General features: G+C 40.8%; 2 protein-coding genes across 2 annotated transcripts; both read left to right on the forward strand.

Moving 5' to 3' along the window:
• Positions 1–532: 532 nt before the first annotated feature.
• On the forward strand, positions 533–4,025 carry LOC107388011 (stonustoxin subunit beta). Its single transcript, XM_015963341.3, has 5 exons — positions 533–780; positions 2,266–2,298; positions 2,375–2,437; positions 2,508–2,650; positions 3,201–4,025. Exons 1-5 carry the CDS (start codon positions 732–734, stop codon positions 3,627–3,629), a joined length of 717 nt encoding a protein of 238 aa, XP_015818827.1. The 5' UTR covers positions 533–731; the 3' UTR covers positions 3,630–4,025.
• Positions 4,026–10,841: 6,816 nt separating this feature from the next.
• On the forward strand, positions 10,842–15,629 carry LOC107388010 (tripartite motif-containing protein 16-like protein). Its single transcript, XM_015963340.3, has 5 exons — positions 10,842–11,114; positions 11,584–11,625; positions 14,286–14,348; positions 14,434–14,573; positions 14,645–15,629. The coding sequence occupies exons 1-5, from the start codon at positions 11,063–11,065 to the stop codon at positions 15,053–15,055; spliced, it is 708 nt and encodes a 235-aa protein (XP_015818826.1). The 5' UTR covers positions 10,842–11,062; the 3' UTR covers positions 15,056–15,629.
• Positions 15,630–18,508: the final 2,879 nt, after the last annotated feature.

Raw genomic sequence — 18,508 nt, forward strand, 5'->3', positions numbered from 1 at the left:
TTGGTGAAAAAAATCCTGTTGTTTTTGCATAATAATTATCATTTATGAAACAAAAATGATGGATTTTTATGTTAGATATAAATAAATAAATCTTTTTCTTAATAAAGCACACTAACGTCAGTGTGCTTTATTAACATTACCAATAAGCCATTTAACAGAAAGCTTCATTAGCCATTTCTGACTTTTGATTGTAGTTCTTTATAACTGTTAATATATGCTACCTTAATAACTGCTGCTTTACATACATCAACAGAACAGTGTTACATAATTCTGACACTTCTTATGTAAAAGTTACACCTGTTGGGCTGCCTTAAGTTTGACACCAGAAATTCTCCGTCGGAGGCTTAACTCTGCTGCTGCATGCCCAGAATTTATGAGCATCCTGCTGAATGTGTGTGCGCTAACCAATGATGCTTCAAAGCTGTCACTGTGTGCTTTGAAGAGATTCTTGGTACCAAGATTGAGGTGGGGTTTGGTTACTACAGATGCTTTTTAAGGTAAAACACATTAAGCTCCAGTTACGAACCTCCTTCCTTCTTCTTCCTATTGGTAAATGTCATCTTTGCGTTAACGCCTCCGGCTTCCTGCCTTCACCTCTGTGTTGCATTAATGCTATATAAGCACATCGTGAATCTTTGACACATCGCACTGGAAGAGAACTTACCCTAATCTGAGGAAGAAGTGGTATTTTGTCAAAGACAGGTCAACTGCGGTGCAACGTCAGAGTTAGAATGCCAACAACCAACAGAATCCTCTCTCAAGCCCGGATGTCTGATAAAGGTGAGCTCCATTTCTTAGCTGATTTTTATTTCATTTAAAATAGTTTTTCCTTAGCTCTAACTAGTAAAAACAACTAAAAAGCCAACCTCACCAGCAACATCATCTGTATTAAAATACTTTTTCGTAATGAATTTAGCCTGCATGTGTCAGAAAAAGCTAGAGAGCAGGATTAGACTCAACCTTTCGTTGAATTTAACATAAAAAATAATTGTCCTTAGAACATATTGATGCTTTTGTACTTCAAAGCATCCTGGTATTTTAGACCACAGATCAAGATTTAAAGCATCCCTGAGGGGTTGAATATGGTAGTCTTTAGAATAAGAGTTGAATCTTACTCTTAACAGCTTCACCCCGGCTGACACAGAGGCTGCATTTAAGCTTTCGCAGGTTGTAATGAGGCCACACAAAGTGATTATTTTCATCGCCTTGCATTGCATCAAGACAGGTGACAAAAACATTTGTCTACTTCAAGTGTACACGGATTATAGCAGCAAGAAGGCTGCAGGTTCAAATCCTGGCTGTGGCCTTTATGCATGGAGCCAGCATGTTCTCCATGCTTAGTGGGTTTTTTCTGGGTATTCCAGTTTCCTCTCACAGACCAAACACATGTTAGCATGTTAGCTTCGTTCACTGCACTGCTTTGTTCACAACTGTAAGTCACTGAACAAAATTACTTGTTAAATAAGTATATCAGTAATATTGCAGTATTAAAAAGTGAAAACATGAGGCATATTCACTTAGAATAAATCATCTGACAGTCTTGATTACAGGTCCTTTACACCACACAGGTTCATTCTTTTTCTGTTGCACTAAATCCCTGATAATGTGCTTAGAGGATTAATTGCTGTTTATTTAAGCGGTGGTGATAGAAGTGGGTAAACATAGCTCGTTAATAATGTGTGCCCATTCTGATCTTGATGATGTACAGCTGAAGTGATCTCTTGATCTTCATCCTTGATAACACAAACTGGGAGCCGCACGCTCACATGTGATACCAAACCATTAAGGCCACTGGAAACTGAAGCTGATTTGAATCAGTTTTACTTTCAACAAAGACATTATCACAACTTTAATATTTTAAATCTTCTGGGATAGCTCCTGAAATCTTAAGTTACCAAAATACGTCTCAGGCTTATCTGATTTGTCCAAACAAATCACGTTTGTCATCCCCTCTGCTAATCAGCTCTGAGCTTTGAGCTGCAGGGTGGAGTGAACGAACCCAGCCCTGCAGCATGTGAGGTGTCTGTAATCCCAGCTGCCTGCAATGAATCAGCTGCAGGCTCCAGAAAGCATGCAGTGCTGATGTGATGATCTGAAAGCGGCAGATGGTTTTCTAAGTATACACCTTTTTTTTACCAGCTCACTTCATGACCTGCTGAAACACACCCGACTCGGCGTCCTTGCTTAAATTACTAGTAACGGTCAAGAACAGGATCTTTATATAGGAGGATTTAGTTGTCATAATCATTTGTCCTTGTTTTTCAGCAAAGAAAGCCAAAGCCCAGAACCCACCCACAGGTAAAGGATCTACATATGCATGATTAATGGCTTTTTGTTTCAGTAAAATAAAATCTAACATTAATTTCCTCCTCAGAGAACATTCCCGTCTACGAGCCAGATATTCCAGATCCCCGTAGCAGAGATGATCTCATCAAACGTATGAACTTTTTTCCCCCACATGTCACATTATAACTATTTTAAGTTATTATTTCCTTTTGTCCCGTCAGACTGGATTGACTTATGCTTGGACGACCGAACAGCCAATAAGATGCTGTGGATTACAGAGGGAGGAGCTAAAGTAGCTCGTATGACAGATGACGTAACTTGTCCCGTCTTGGACCGACCAGAGAGATTCGAGTATGCTCCACAGGTACTAGAGGAAGTCATACTTTGATTTAAAGTTATGAATAAATAATGTTATTATATTAGTGGTCAGATAGCTACCAAACACACCCTAGAAAACACAGAAATTGCCATCGTTTAAGAGCTACACATTATTCCAGACCTTTGTTGTCAACTGTTGGAATCGACCGTGCCAGCCCAGTCAGCATACCTTGGTGGGCCCCATATGGGCAAACCATATAGGTGACAACAGGTTTTGTCCATTCTTCCCATGGTAGCCCCACGAGGGCTTGGCCACATACATTTTGACTGGCCCTACAAGTGTTTTCAGAGGGACCCGGATGGTTTGACTCATACATGGGCCTGTTCAAGTCTTTGTGGTCAGCCACCCTGTTGGCACCAATGTAGTTTGCCCATATGGGGCCCATCTATGAATGCTGGCTGAGCAGTCTGCTGAAAAAATATGTCATCAACCGGTGGACAGATTTTAATGAAACTTTTAGAAAGTTACCAGCACACAGACTACCATTAAAAGCTCTACAAAATATCAAAAGTTCACTGTCGATCTTCCTTTAAAGGTCCTTTGCAAAGAAGGAATCCAGGGCTTCAGAGGCTACTGGGAGGTGGAGTACTCTGGATGGGTGGTGGTTGGAGTCGCATATGAGCAAGCAGGAAGGAGGAACTGTCAGGGACCCTGTGGATTTGGAGAGAACGAGCAGTCCTGGGGTTTTGGCTGGAGCGGCTCCAGCTATCACGCCTGGCATGAAGGTCAAAATGCTGAGATCAAAGGGATTCCTAAAAGCTCTGTAATAGGTGTATATCTGGATGAGCCTGCTGGTCTAATGAGGTTCTATGCTGTGGAGGAGATAAAGGATGAAGAGGAGGGTGTCTGCAGGAAAGAGGTTAAACTTGTGCACCAGTTCAAAAGCTCCTTTACACAGAAAATGCTGCCAGGCTTCTGGGTGGGGACACAGTCTCACTGTTCCATCTTAAAGAAGGAAGAATGAATGAAAATGTGGAAAACCAGATCTAATCCTACATGCACAATACAGTGGAGTTAAAAACATAAATACATGCACATACACTACTTATATGTTATAGATAATTATATTCTCACTGTATATACAGCATTTTAGAAAGTGTTTTTTGTACATTTTGGCATTAGGAGCAAAGTGCAATCAGGTAAAGCAGGTAGAGCTAGTTTAGTTTTTACTGTTATCATATTTGTGTATTTATTAGTTTTCACGTTTTGAATGCAACTTTTTGATTATTTTTTTAATATTAAGCAAACTAAACTATCGAATAACAGATTGATTTGAAGATTTTTCCATCACCCTGTACTGTAATTATTGGCAAAAAAAGGCAAAATATGATTTTTGTGAAATAAACGAAAGTACAACGAATGGGTTTCACTGACTTTGATGTTTTCAGCTTTAAAATCTCTATGAATCAGAAAGTTTGTCTTTATAAGTTAAAAACTAAACAAACGACCCTCATGAAGGAGAGTTCTCCGAATAAACCCAGTAACAAACCCAACCCAACAAATTAAATCCAAGCATTAACCCCCTCCGGTTCAGTGGCCGTTTGGTGAATGGAGTTTAGGGGTTTAGCATTACCTTAAAGGAGCCGTTCCAATTTTTGAAGTGCTGTTCAGGAGGGTTGCCTTTCGTAGTTTTCAGTCTTACCTGCAATTTGCAGACATTTTCTTAAGGGAGTTGAGCTCTGGACCAATCTGAGTAAAACTGAGACCTAAACGGATTACAGGTAAGTAAGTAAGTAAATTTTATTTATATAGCACTCATCACAGATGTAGAATCACAAAGTGCTTCACATAGATCAAAAACAAAACAAAACATAGAGTCATAAAACCATAATGATCTTAAAACAGAAATAGATTAACATCAGAAAAATAAAGTCATACAATTACATTTGTTTTCGATTGCTAAAACGCGTTTATCAAAACTGTACGTTTCTTTCAAAACTGCACACACAAAACCCCAAACATCACACAAAAATTGCTAAGCCCTGGCATACCTTTGCAAAACAACTCTGCCAGCAAATGTCGTAACATGTTCACAAAATGGAACACGTGTTTTCATTTGGTAAACAAAGCCATATTTTCACATGACACGCACATACCATTCATTGAATAAACACAAGTAGCTTTTGGCTGAACATTACCAAGCATGGAAAGAACACTGAAGTGCAAAAGTGAAAACACAATTGGAGAAATGGAACACACTGAATCTATTACAATGCCCACTTCTCTCATAGACAAACATTAGACATCACACATGACACCCCCACCCACCCCAATCTTAAAGGAACTTCATTATGGAAGTTTGACAGCCAAAACATGTATAGAAATAATACATTTCTTCTTCATACATTCTCCTGCAATGCCCTGGTCCTAATGAGCCCTGGCATTTTTACTGTGATTGCCTGTTTTACTGTAAAATCACAGAAAAAGAGAGCTGCTCGGGTCAAGCAGGCTGCGTCATGCGCGTTCACGCTCAGGCATAGCCCGTAGCATTTGCTATCAGTAACTTTAGCAGCAGAGAGAGAGGCAGTGCCACTTTGTCGCTGTTCCTAACGCCTAGTGACAAAAATAGCTACATTTCTGAGGACCCTTTGCTACTTTCTGTAGAACTTTCTTCTAGATATTTCCTGCAAATTAGCAACAAAATAGCCATTTTCACTCCGAACCGTTCTTTGAACGTTGTTTCAGCTGTCATCAAGTATATAAATGTTACATATACAAAGGACGTCACTGGCGCTTTAGCTCACCTAGTAAGACGTCGGAGTCCCGTGCAGCAGTACTGGCTTTGATTCTGGATGTGAACATGGTGTATTTAGAGTTTCTTTTTTACATTAATGGTATATTTTTTTATAATAAGATGCCCAAATTTTTATTTGAGACTCGCCAAATGGCATTGAATTCACAGATAAAAAAAGATGTGGGTTCAACTTTCATTTTCGAACAATTTTTCAATCAAGGGAATGGAATGATCTGAGCATGCAGGAGGACTGACCCATCTTAAACCTTTGTCAGCTGTGCTGAAGAGAAAGGTACAGAACCAAATTATTTCATTAATTAGCTGCGTGTTCTCCTGCCCTCTGTCCTCCGGGCCACACACACACACACACACACACACACACACACACACACACACACACACACACACACACACACAAGGGACTGTCTCAGCTGTTATTTTCGTTAAGGAGTGTGCACGTACAGCATGCGCGCCTCGTGCACGAGCCTACTATTGAAGCTACCGTTACGCTTTTGGCCTGAGGGGGCAATCGCGAGCATAAAATTCAAAACTCCGTAAAGTCCCTTTAAGTAGTGATAAATTGAGTCAAGCGATTGGGAACAGAAGTAGAGGTTGTGAAAATTGTGCCTCATTTTTGCTTTTTGAGTGTTAGCAATCGAAAAAAAGCCGTAAAACAAATAAAAGATTATTACAAATTTGAGTTAAAAATGAGAAAACAAAAGATTTCAGTAAAAGCAGCTTTCAATAAAAGGGTCTTTAGCTGTTTTTTATCATTCCAAAGTCCGGGTGCAACAGCCTGGAAGGAGCGATCACCTCGACTTTTATATCTGGTCTTTGGAACTTCTAGAAGGTTCTGGTGAGTGGACCTGAGGGCTCGGGTTGGGGCATAAGGCTTTAACAGTTCAGTAATATAGGGAGGAGCTTGACCATGTAGAGCATTGAAAGTTCTAGTCAGGATTCTAAAATGAACTCTAAAGTTAACGGGTAACCAGTGCAGAGACATTAGAATAGACATGTTTGCTCTAGTTAGGAGCCTCGCTGCAGAGTTCTGGACCAAATGAAGGCGGGCAAGGGCTTTTTGTTAAAACGTGTGAAAAGTGTGTTACAGTAATCTAGATGGGAGGGGATAAAGGCATGGATAACTGTTTCAAGTTCATGTTTTGACACCACCTTTCGCAGTTTGGAGATATTTCTTAAATGATAAAAACTGTTTTAGACCAATATTTTTGAGTGGCCTTCAAGAGACATTGATTGGTCTAAAACAACACCCAAATTCCTTAAGTTTGTATTGTTGGTCTGTAGTCTTCAGTAGGCTGAGACGAGTCCAAACTTGTTTTTTTCAGGATAGGTTCAACAACTGCAGGTGTCTCAGAGCAGCTCCTGTGTCAAATATTTCATGATGGCTCGTGTAAACACTCATTTATAAACCTTCACTTTGCCATAAAGAGACAGGTGAATTGGTGTTTGCCATGTAATGAACTCAACCATGAGACCATAATGTTAAAATTTCTAAGGTGGTAAAATAGATATATTGAGATAAGAACAATACAACATAAAGATGACATTTCTCAAGATGACAAGCTAACGCCGGGGACACACCGGCCGCGGAAGCGCCGCGGAAGCGCCGAGAAGCGAATCGCTCACGAAATTCGGCCGCTGCTCGCCGCTCCTCAGTTCAGATCAGACGCGCCCCAGTCGAGGCGCGCCTCTGCTCAGCTGTAGTTATTTTTTTATAACACTTGGTGTCCTCAATTTCCTCTCTGCCTTTTCTCAGCTCTTTTCCTCTACGTGTGTGCGCGCGCGCGTGTGTGTGTGCATGTGTGTGTGTGAACCTATGGTATGAGTTGTTTCTGCCAGTTGAATCTCTTGGAACCCGCTCCAATTCTGCAGCTAGCAGTTTCTTCTGAAATGGGTACGTAAATAACCATGTTTTTCGGGGGTCGTACAGCTCATTGTGTTTCTCAACTTCCATAATTAATTTAAAGTCATCCATCTTAACTGCTTGCCTCAGACTTTCTACCTCTCTGTCCTGTTTGCTCCGGTGAAAAGACACCCAAAACCACTCACCCCTTCACGTGGTCACACACGCACACAAGTTCGATGTGTGTGTGTGTTCGTGTGGGTTTTCTGCAGTGTCTGATTAAGAACACATTTGACTATTGCGGAATTTTATTTTGAAATGCTTTATTTTGTTAACTTTACCGGCCTGCCTCTTATGTCTACGTTTGACTTCCTGCCAGAATTGACGCGATTCATCCGCGGCTCGCGAAAAAAATAGAGCCGACGCCGAAATGATCGCTGCACGGCGCGGGCTGGGGCGCCGGCGCGAGGCGATTCGCGGCGCTTCGGCGGCCCATGTGGTCTATAGAATAGCTTAACAAGGGCGCCGAATGAAGGCGGCCCCATTTTCGCGGCGCTTCGCGGCGCTTCCGCGGCCGATGTGTCCCCGGCGTAATACAGAAAACTAATATATTTACTGATAAAAACTCAGCAAAACATAATTTCAAGCTGTGTTATCAGTTTCGAAGTTCATTTGTTTTGAGCTATAGAGCAGTTTTCCTTATATAGAGTTGTACTTTTTTTTCATCAAATTTTAAAACGTTCATTTAGGTTTCTATCATCGACATATAAAAATATGGACATAGCTCGTCCAAGTTAAAGCCATTTTCTATAAGAAGCTAATTCAGGTGATAGGGACTATTTTCATGTTCTGCCTGCATGAAAAACTCTGAGTGCCCAATCATTTTCAAAAATTATAAGTAAAAATTAGTTTCTCAGTGATGGAGCTCTTTAATAAGGTGTGGTGTTCTGCAATCAGGGTAGCTTGGAGTAGAGCTGCAGCTCCTCCACGTCAAAAAAAAAAAAAAAAGAAAAAGTGAGCAGCTTGGGGATTTGTTTAGCATTGCTCCTGTTGCCTCACTGTGGAGGTTTCCTAGATTGTTCCACTGAGAGGAGACCCAACATTTTGGCCCACGTTTATCAAACGTCCATAGAAGCTGTCCTATATTCCTTCCTACGAATGAAATTTAGAATGTATGTACGAAGAGTCAAATTACGCAGGTTCCTCTGCAGTCGTCTGATGATAAATCTCACCTGTGCGTACCCAGGTGCTCGTGTCTGTTTTCTGTCATCTACACACAGAAACACTCTCAATTTTTGGGTCCCCCCCCCCCCCCCCCAATCTTTATTGGCAGCAAGATCAAGACACCGGCTTCTGTACTGCAAAAGAGCCAAACAGAGGTTATAGAGAGGAGAGCTTAACATCAGGAAAATCGGATGGCCGCCACATCGCCACAGTAAACAAGAGTGCATTAAACACCATCTTTGGTATGTTCTTGCTGGGTCTAGTTTCTAATTCCATTTTTAGTTCTTTTTTAAAACACAGAAAAGTTTTTTTTTTTTTTTTTTTACCTTGCTAACAGTTTTGTTTGCTGACTGCAAAACTTCATCAGAGCTGACGTTGATGGTGGCGGATAAACGGAGCAGGAAGTGACGCCACCATCAGCGTCAGCTCTGAGGAAGTTTTGCAGTTGGCAAATGAAACTGTTAGCAAGGTAAAAAAAAAAAAAAACTTTTCTGCGTTTTAAAAAAGAATTAAAAATGGAATTAAACACCAGTCTCTGTTTTATAGGTCCAAACATCTTTTATTGACCGTGACTTCAAATGGTGTTATTCTTTTAGGGACTCTGGTAAGTTTGTTCTAAAGTTGAAGTGGTAGCAGCTGGCTGTTCCTCCTTCTTTGACATGAAAGAGCAGAGAACCTCTACCAGTGGTGCTCTGTTGCTAAATGTATGAGCAGGGAATGAGTGGAGGGCCAGCGGAAGTGTGGTGGTTTGGTGAGATTGACAACTGTGTCGTTCAATCATTGATTTCAGACAGAGCTGTGTTAAGCTTGGTTTATGCTTGACGCATTTACTTTCCGCTTAGTGATGTGGCTCGCGGATGGAACGCGCTTCACAACTTGCAGCATTTATGGTTCATGCTGCTTGTCTCTGCGGTGAGCCAATATTCTCCCAAACTGAACGGGGCAGCATGGAGCTCTACGGCATGCATCCAACACTAAACTATAGTTGAAGTAAAAATTACTGTTTACAACATGGCATTCCAGCATTTTTTAACAGCGTCCTCGTCTTTTCCAATAGTGCGAGCTATTTCTCTCCAAGAACTATTAACAACATGTTGATCACTGTGATCTCTGAGAGCTGAATCTTACAAATGTCTGTATTTACGAACCTCTGCCATACTAGTTCTTGCCGGTCCGCCATGTTTTTCCTCGTCCAACTGTCCGCGTGGTTAGAAAATTTCCTAGGTGTGCGCTGCGGAAATTTTGGGCCGTGCAGAGGCGCGGTGGAGGGGCGTGGTTGTTAAAATGACACAATTTTGCCGCACGGAGCCGTGCGAACCTCGCGGACGCAAGCATAAACGAACCTTTATTGGCTAAGATTTTAACACAAATGCAAGGGAACAAGTTCATGCTTTGTTAGAATGATAAGAGGCATGAAAAAATGTTTTAAGCTAGCTTGTTTTGCAGATTTGCCTTTGTAGCTTTAACAAATAAAAAGATATGAGTTCGTATAGCAACAAGCAGGGGCGGATTTAGGACTGAAGAAGATCCGGGGCTTAACACACACACACACACGCGCGCACACACACACACACACACATGACACGCACTAGTCAACATCATATAAATTTGTCTTGTACCACATAATTTTTAATCTGAAGCTACATATTAAGCATATTCAGGGCAGAGTATTGTTCCTGTTAGTGTTTAGTGTGAGATGATAGTAAATATTCCCTTTCTTTCTCCATCAACTTTACCTGATAGTAAGCTAACTTTAGGCAAACCAGCAGCACAACAAATATTTTCAAATAAGTCTCACAAACCTGAGTCAACACCAGTCTCATCAAAGCTGGGGTTCTGTCGCGGTACTTTTGGTCTAAAAAACATCCTTATGTCCATCTTCACTCATGCGTTTCAGGCAGAGAGTGTAGAAGAAGCTGGCTGCTGAAGGGCTTTTTCTTCAGTGGTGAAGGCTCAGGCAGGCTGTGTATAAACTACTGCCAGCTGCTCCCTCTCTGTTGGCCTTTGGTACTGCATGTTACTTCCGCGATTTAGATGCGGGGCTTTTCATAAAACAACCGGGGCTTCAGCCCAAGTAGCCGGGCCTAACGCCGCCCCTGGCAACAAGTGCTTTTAAACAGAACCCCATGATTAAAAACTGCTCTTCTTTGTTTGTATATGGACAGTTTTGCACACAATCTTTAAACGTGTAAAGAAATAAGGCTCATAGATCCATTTAGCCACATTACAAAATTTCTTTCTCTGGATTAACCTTGTTGACACTGTCCTCTTTCCTGTACCATCCATGCTGCTGACAACACTGACCGAACTATTTATTTTTTTCCTAATCTTTATCTCACCATCTTCACCCTCTGTTGAACATACTGCTTAAATTTCACTGAGGTCAAATGTCTGCATTAGTCTCCCTCTGTCTGTCAAAGTGAAGCACATGCCCCTCAGCTGAGGCCTCATTCCACTGGCACCAACACCTCCTAGAGAAAGGGGCTCCCTAAAGCCACCATCAGAAGACAAACATTTTGCACGTCTCTTCGAATAAATCAAACGTTCGCACGTGGATTGTTAACACTTTGACCTTGAGATGCAGAATAAACCCAGTTCTACTAAAGTCCTCTCTGAGACCAGCAAACAAGGTAAGAATTTTTATTTAGAATATTATAAGTTAATTATATCACAAGTAATTTTTTAATCAGATATTAAGACAGTAAAATAAAAGAAAAGTGCACTGACTTCTTCCCTTGTTTCTGCCAACTTTTTTCTTTTCTTTAAATATTTCTACAATAGGCAGCAATAGTAGTAATACCTCTACAGGTAGCCAGGTAGTGGAAATTACATTTTTAAGATTTTCAGAACAGAATTAAAACTAAAATATTTTGAGGGAAAAATGTGCTATTAGATTCATCATATGAACGCCAGTAAAATATTTGACAAAAAATAATAATAATTACATTAAACTATTTGTTTTTCATGTTTTGCATTTAAAGTATTATAACTGTGTTCCCAACTTTAAACTTAATGTTTGTTCAAGTTTCTAGATTCCAGCTCCAGATTGTTTTTGGGGGTTTGTGACTAACAGGAACAATTACTCTGACCTATTTTTAGAAAAGAATATGGAATCCAGCAAAAATGAAGAGAGAAATAAAGGTAACGGCATACTGAATATAATGCAATTTTGGGCTTTGTTATGTGATCCTATCAAATTTGTATAATGGCTTATTGTCAAAGGGCAAAGGTTTGTAATTTTGTTTTTGCCCATATCTGAGTGTACTTGTTTGTATGTCTGTTACAAAACACCACACAAATCACTAAATGGATTTTGATTAAACTCTCACAAAGTAATAACTTGATCTTACCTTAACAACCAAGATGGTCAACTTGATTCAAGATGGCCACCACAGCTTTGAACATTACTAAACACAAACATACCATTATTCAGCCAACTAAGAATAAAAATAGCAAAGCGTTTGTAAGGTTGTAGCTGTGACCAGTTGTTATCACATGCTTTGTGTGCTAAGTGATCACACAAGATCTTTCTTTCACATTTTGTCATGAAATGACCTGGCAAAGACGTTAGTGTCCCAATTATCCTAGAAGCTAGGCGGTCTGGGCTTTATGCCTCTCGTGAGAAATCAGGCAAAGTGCAGCCCAAAGACCCCTGATGATGAAAAATACCAATGGGAACCAGGACCAGTGCTATGGGTGCCCTAAGCAAAAATGCTCTGTGGTATGCCTTTTTGCAGTGCTCTGTTCTTGGACTTCTGTGCTTATAAAAATTTGTCCATTATGAACACCATTTTCAAGCATAAGGTTGTCCACATGTATTTGCTTCCAATTCAGCATTAGCGTACGCTAATTGATGCCCTCTAGCTGGCACTAGAACGCTTTAAGCAAAGACTCATTGATCGACTTTGTTGTCATCTCATTAATTCTGTGGCCGCATGTCTTGGACACTTGAGTGAAGAGTGGGGTGGACCTGTCAAGTGACCAGGAGGAGGATGCTATTCAGACCTAAATGGTTTGTGAGAGTTTGCTGGTCGCATCTGGCAAAGTTTCTAGTCAGCAGGAGCTTCAATTCCCACCTCCACCAGAACATCAAACACGTTCCGGGGAGGCAGGGGACACTGGGTCTAAGGGGGTCACGTTCCATGTCTCCATTGTCAATGTGGCTGACCGGAGCTGTGGCCGCAGCGTGATAGGTGCTTGTCCTAACCCTTGGACCCACCAGTGGACACCAGCAGTGAGGGATGCTGCCAAGTTCAAGAAGGAGTCCTATCAGCTCCTTTTGGCCTGTGGAAGTCCAAAGGCAGCTGATAGGTAGTCCAAGGGAAATGCAGCTCAGATGGTCACAGAAGCAAAAACCCTAGTGTGGGTGGAGTTTGTGTCTTTGATAAGGTCTATTCAGGGGTTCTTTAGAGGTTGGTCAGATGCATTGTCGAATCTCGGATTCAGTTGGAACAATGTGGCTTTTATCCTGGCTGTGGAACACTGGTCACCTTTCGCAGGATCCTGGAGGGTGCATAGGTTCGCCCAACCAGTTTACAAGTGTTTTGTGGAGATGGAAAAAGCATTTGTCCCTGCATGGGACTTACGGGGGATACTCCGGGAGAGCTGGGTAACATGCCAGCAGACACAGACTAAGTCCTTGTACTATCGGTGTCGGAGCTTGGGCCACAGTGCTGGCAATAAGTTAGGCTCATTTCCAGTGAGAGTGGGACTTTGCCACCGGCGCTCTTTGTGACCAATTATTTTCCTAACTTTTATGGACAGGATTATTTTGTAGACACAGCCAGATGCTGAGGGGGTCTGTTTGGTAGCCTAAGGATCAAGTGTCTACTTTTTACAGTTAATTTAGGCCTATTTGCTTAATCAGGCTGTGATTTCAAACGTTAAGCAGTTTGCAGCCGAGTGTGGAATGGCATTTCCGAATCTGTGACTGTGGTCTTGAGCCAGAAAAGGGTAGAATGTCTTCTTCTGAGGGATGAGGTCCTGCCCCAAGTGGAGGATTTGAGGTATTTCAGGGTCATGTTTACAAATGAATGAAAAAAGGAGCTAAATTTCTTTTGAATCAATGGATGGATGTTAATGACAGATTTAGAAAGTCATTACACGTACATCTACAATAGATTAATAGTTGAAGTCAAGCCAGTTCAGGGTGACTGTCACAGCCAACTGTTGGCTATGATTCACTCAGTTCTGCACATATTGAAGGGAATTCTGGTGTTGTAGTTCATCACAATCATTTCCAACTCCACACGTTGCACAACACCTCCTCCTTAAAACTCTGCCACTGAATATTGAAGATATTCAATATTCATCTAAATGTTCATCTAAAACTCTTGTTCTTTTATTAAAATATTATTTTATGCAAATCTTTATATGCTCTTCATTAATATAATGACATTTTGTGATTTAAACAAATTTTCATTTGTTTTATGATATTTTCTTTTGCTCATAGAATGACTTTACAAGTTTATGTTTTGTTGATCTTTGTGAAGCACTGTGTGATTTTTCTTTCTGTGGTAAGTGCTATAAATAAACTGTACATACTTACAATCATATAGCTATAAGTAAGTCAGTTGGACAGATTTTTAGCTAAGATTTGGTGTTGTAGCATCTGAATTTGAACAGACCTGATAAGATACTGTAAATGTGCGGTTTCCCCAAGATTTAGCAAAAAACAGCAATTACAATGATTGATGTACAATAATGTTAATTTAAGACTCTGACATGAAATATACAGGAGGATTAGCAATCCTTTCATGAATTGTGGTCCCTGCAATTAATATGTTTTTCTTTCTTTGCAGAAAGTCTTTCTGATTATTTTCCCAGAGTCACAGAACCAACAACCAGAGCTGAGCTGATGAAGTGTAAGAGTACACTTTGTCTCAATGTCAGGGACTGTGACTCTGTGGACACACAAGTATAATTGCTTGCTATTTTTATCCCCAACAGACTGGATTAGTTTGTCATTGGATAAAAAGACTGCAAATAAGATGTTGTGGATTTCTGATGGTGGGTCTACGGTCTGTCGTAGAACCAAGGAGGTTTGTCCTGTACTAGATGGACCAGAAAGATATGAATATTCCCCACAGGTAGGTCACAAGTCACATCTGATTAGCAAGGAAACAGACATTATACCATCTTTTCTTTTTTGATCTTTAAGGTGCTTTGCAAAGAGAGCATCTGGAACAGCAGGGCTTACTGGGAGGTCGAGTACTCGGGTTGGGTGGTAATTGGAGCCACCTATGAAGAAGCAGCAAGGCGAGCTGATTCTACTCCAACTGGTCTGGGGGAAAATGAGGAGTCTTGGGGCCTGTGTTGGTCTGGAACACGTTATGAGGTCTGGTACAGCGGTGGCCACAAAGACATCAACGATGTCCCGTTTTGCTCAACAATAGGCGTCTACATCGACCAGCCTGCAGGGATCATCAACTTTTACACAGTAACTGGTGCAGGGGAAGAGAGGGAGGCTGAGATCCTGCATAAAGTTCAAACTAGAATTGAAAAAAAGATTCTTCCAGGTTTCTGGTTGGGAGTTCAGTCCTCCTGTTCCTTAGTGACAAGAGCAGAATAAACAACTAGTTTAAAATCGTTTTATTTAATAATCATTTTCATATCTTACATGTTTTATGTCAGCAATTGTTTTCATTTAGGCCTTTTAGCATGGATAAGATTGCACACATATTGCTCAAGGAATTGATTCACATCCCTCTGGGGCTACTTTCTGACTCGAGATGTTTCACCGTAAAAAAAAGTGTGTGTGTATAAAATTTCTGAGAAACTGTGCCAGGGCTTACCTCTTTCACACTTAATGTGAGGCACAAGCTTTACAGAGAATAAGAAAGGGTTGGTACAATAAACACCGAATATTCACACTCCTGCAGGCAGAGTACATCACGAGGCCTCATTCAATAAGTAGAGCCCTGGTCATCAACCACACAGGTCACACTGGTATTTCAAACACTTAACCAGCTGTCAGCTTTCCCACAGTACATAAAGAACATGAATGTCACGTTGGACTGAGGCAGCAATAAAAAAATTTTTTACTCTGTCTAAGAAACCAACACTCTTCCAAGAATGGGTCAATATGTAATTGTTTGTAATAAATCAATACTAATTTGTTAATAAATAATGCTTTTTTTCTTTTATCTTTGGTTGGATAAAGTTTTTATAGTGACAGGATTTTCTATTTTCTATGAAATGGTTGATTATAAGGAAAGTTGTTTCTTCTTCACGCTAATGACAGCAGAATAAATTCATACCTATACTATTTTATTCTAGTAAATATATTTATGCAATGTAATTTGCAAACAATAACATTACATTTGAGAATGTTTTATTCATTAAAGATGTGGAACACTGAAAAAACATTTTTTAATTAATATGTCTAATTATAGTCAGTCACTCGAAGTTTATCATGCAGGCTAAACACGAGAATTGTCTAATTCCATCTTTTAGTTTTTTTTAAAACACAGAAAGGTTTTATTTACCTGCAACGTTTCGTTTGCGGCTGACGCTGATGGTGGCGTCACTTCTGACGAAGTTTGCAGCCGCAAACGAAACGTTGCAGGTAAGTAAAACCTTTCTGTGTTTTAAAAAAAACTAAAAGATGGAATTAGAATTTCAACACAGCAAGAGCACACCAAAGATGTTTAATGAAAATTGTCTTCTACACTTATCTCCTGCATCAGCTTCTGATAGATGGTCAACATCTAGAACGCAAGATTTACATCAAACCGTCACTTAAAGGCACACTTTGGAGCTTTGCTTGCTTTTATCACTCCCTAGTGTCCATTAGTAATTCACTGTGGTTAACTCATTCACTGCCAGCTGTTTCTTGATCAGAAAAGCCCTTCGCTGCCAGCGTTTTTCAGCGTTTTCAGATTTTTTTAAGGGTCACAGAACATTGCGCTCTATGATGATGCCAACACCAAAACAAACAAAACAAAGAGTAGACTCACCTCTTACATCAGGAAGAAGCGTTATCAGTAATCCGTAGTGGAATTGTGATAGGCAGAAGCTTTTTCGGTTCACGCCTCACTTTTTTTTTTACAGCAGCGGCTCTAAACGATCTTCCAAAACATAGGTTATCTGCTTCCTGATCATGTGTCGTGTGTCGTACATGGATGAAGATCGGCTTTAGAGCTGGGACGTTTGTTCTCACGTTGCAGGGACTCGTTCCGACGCCCACACAGTAATAAAAAAAAATGCAAATGACGACTTTAGTCGTCATTTGCATTGAACGGTTGGATTTAAAATGACAAATTTTGTCATCAGTGGCAGTTGAGTTAAACTAGAAATAAAACCTATCACCTCGCTATGCTTTTTTTAACAACTTAATTTAACTGCTGAAATGTCTCTTCAGCCTTCATTAGTGTCTACAGGTGAGGTTCATTACTAAATCAAACAAAGCATGCAGAGAATGTGCTGGAAGACTGAAGCACCAGGTATCCTAACAGACCGGACCGGCAACTCTGATGTTGCAAATGGAATATTCTGGTCACGTGGGAAAATAGAGGCTGGGTGATGTTTCATTAACCCTGTAAAGCGTCATTTTAGCACATACTGGCTCAAGAAAATAATTCAAAAATCTGAAAAAATTGCTAAGTATCTCTTTGAAGGTGCTATATGTAAAAATGAAGAAAGAATGACATCATGTGGTAAAATGTGGGTACTGCATTCCATTTATCCAAGGTAAAAGTTACTATCTCACTGATGTTCCGAGAGTTTCATGGCTGTTGCCAGTGACAGATCGGCGCCAGAAGATTTGAGATGACAAATGAAGACGAGTCACACACAGTAAGTTGATTAGTAGATAAATACATTATCATATCTGGTGCTAGCAGTTTTGGGTGTTTTACGGTATGGAGCACTTATTACACTTATTAAGGTAATACCGTTAATCCTCTAATATTAGCCTGTATTTAATTAACTGCCGGGTATCATATTTTGGCCGGTGTCGGAGTGGGCGGAGGTGAATAATGGCCGTTTTTTTATTGTGGCCGGGTGGAATGTGGTAACAAGCAAGTACGGGGGGGGGGTTGTGTCATCCGTCTCACTTTTGATTTGCCAGTGATAGACCGCGAGGGTGACTTTAACCATGCGGAGATGAAAAGGAGGCGAAAATTTGATATCAAGTTCAAAGAGAACATGCTGATTATGCTGCAGAACACTCTGGGGAGCAGTAGCAGGGGTTGTATGAACTAGTCACTAGTCAACTTCACCACTCTATAGTGACTTTTTATGCCTGTCATCGACTAGTCGCTGTCATGTGATAATGACCGGCAAGATGCAGTCCACAGAAAGACAGCAGCCTGCTGTCAGCAGGTGACAAGCTCCTGCGCGTCGGGAGGCAACGCGCTGTGCCAGAGGGTCGGTACTGACACCCGCCGTAAAACGGACATTTAACCAAATTGTGACCTTTACCCTCTTGCAATTTAACCTTCCCCTCACCCCCATCCTAACCTTAACACGCGATCGTTCATGTCGACTCATTTCCTTTTTTTCTTTAGGATTGAGAGGAGATGCAGGAAGATAATAAACAGGCAGGACAGAAAAATAGTCAAATAAAAACAAGTTAGGTTTTGTACCTGGTGGTTGCAACAAAGAGACACCATTGAAGGTAATCAGAAGTGAGGAACAGAAAATGAAATAATTATTTTAATGTTTAGAGCAGCAGGAACACTGAGAGGCTGCAGGCGCATCAGTGAGTTTGCGGCCACTGCGCAGGGGGAGGGGGGAGAGGGCTGAAGCAGAAACTACCGTTGTTAAAAGAAATGTGTTTAACTTTGAAAATGTGGGTGCAATTTTAATTGTCAAAAACTCCAGCGAACCATTAGTTCATTTTGCTCAAATAGAAATTGAGGCCTGCCTCTAATTCTGGTCCTCCTTCCAATAAAGGCCTGGAGCTTGATGAGCTTGAGTCAAATACAGGCCCGGGCCTGTATTAGAGGATTTACGGTATGTCTCCAGCATACAGAGTGTGGGTGTTTTCCGTCTTGCTGTTAGCTTGCTGTTATAATTCTGA

Source organism: Nothobranchius furzeri, chromosome 16 (assembly GCF_043380555.1).
Source record: "Nothobranchius furzeri strain GRZ-AD chromosome 16, NfurGRZ-RIMD1, whole genome shotgun sequence".
Classification (NCBI taxonomy): domain Eukaryota; kingdom Metazoa; phylum Chordata; class Actinopteri; order Cyprinodontiformes; family Nothobranchiidae; genus Nothobranchius; species Nothobranchius furzeri.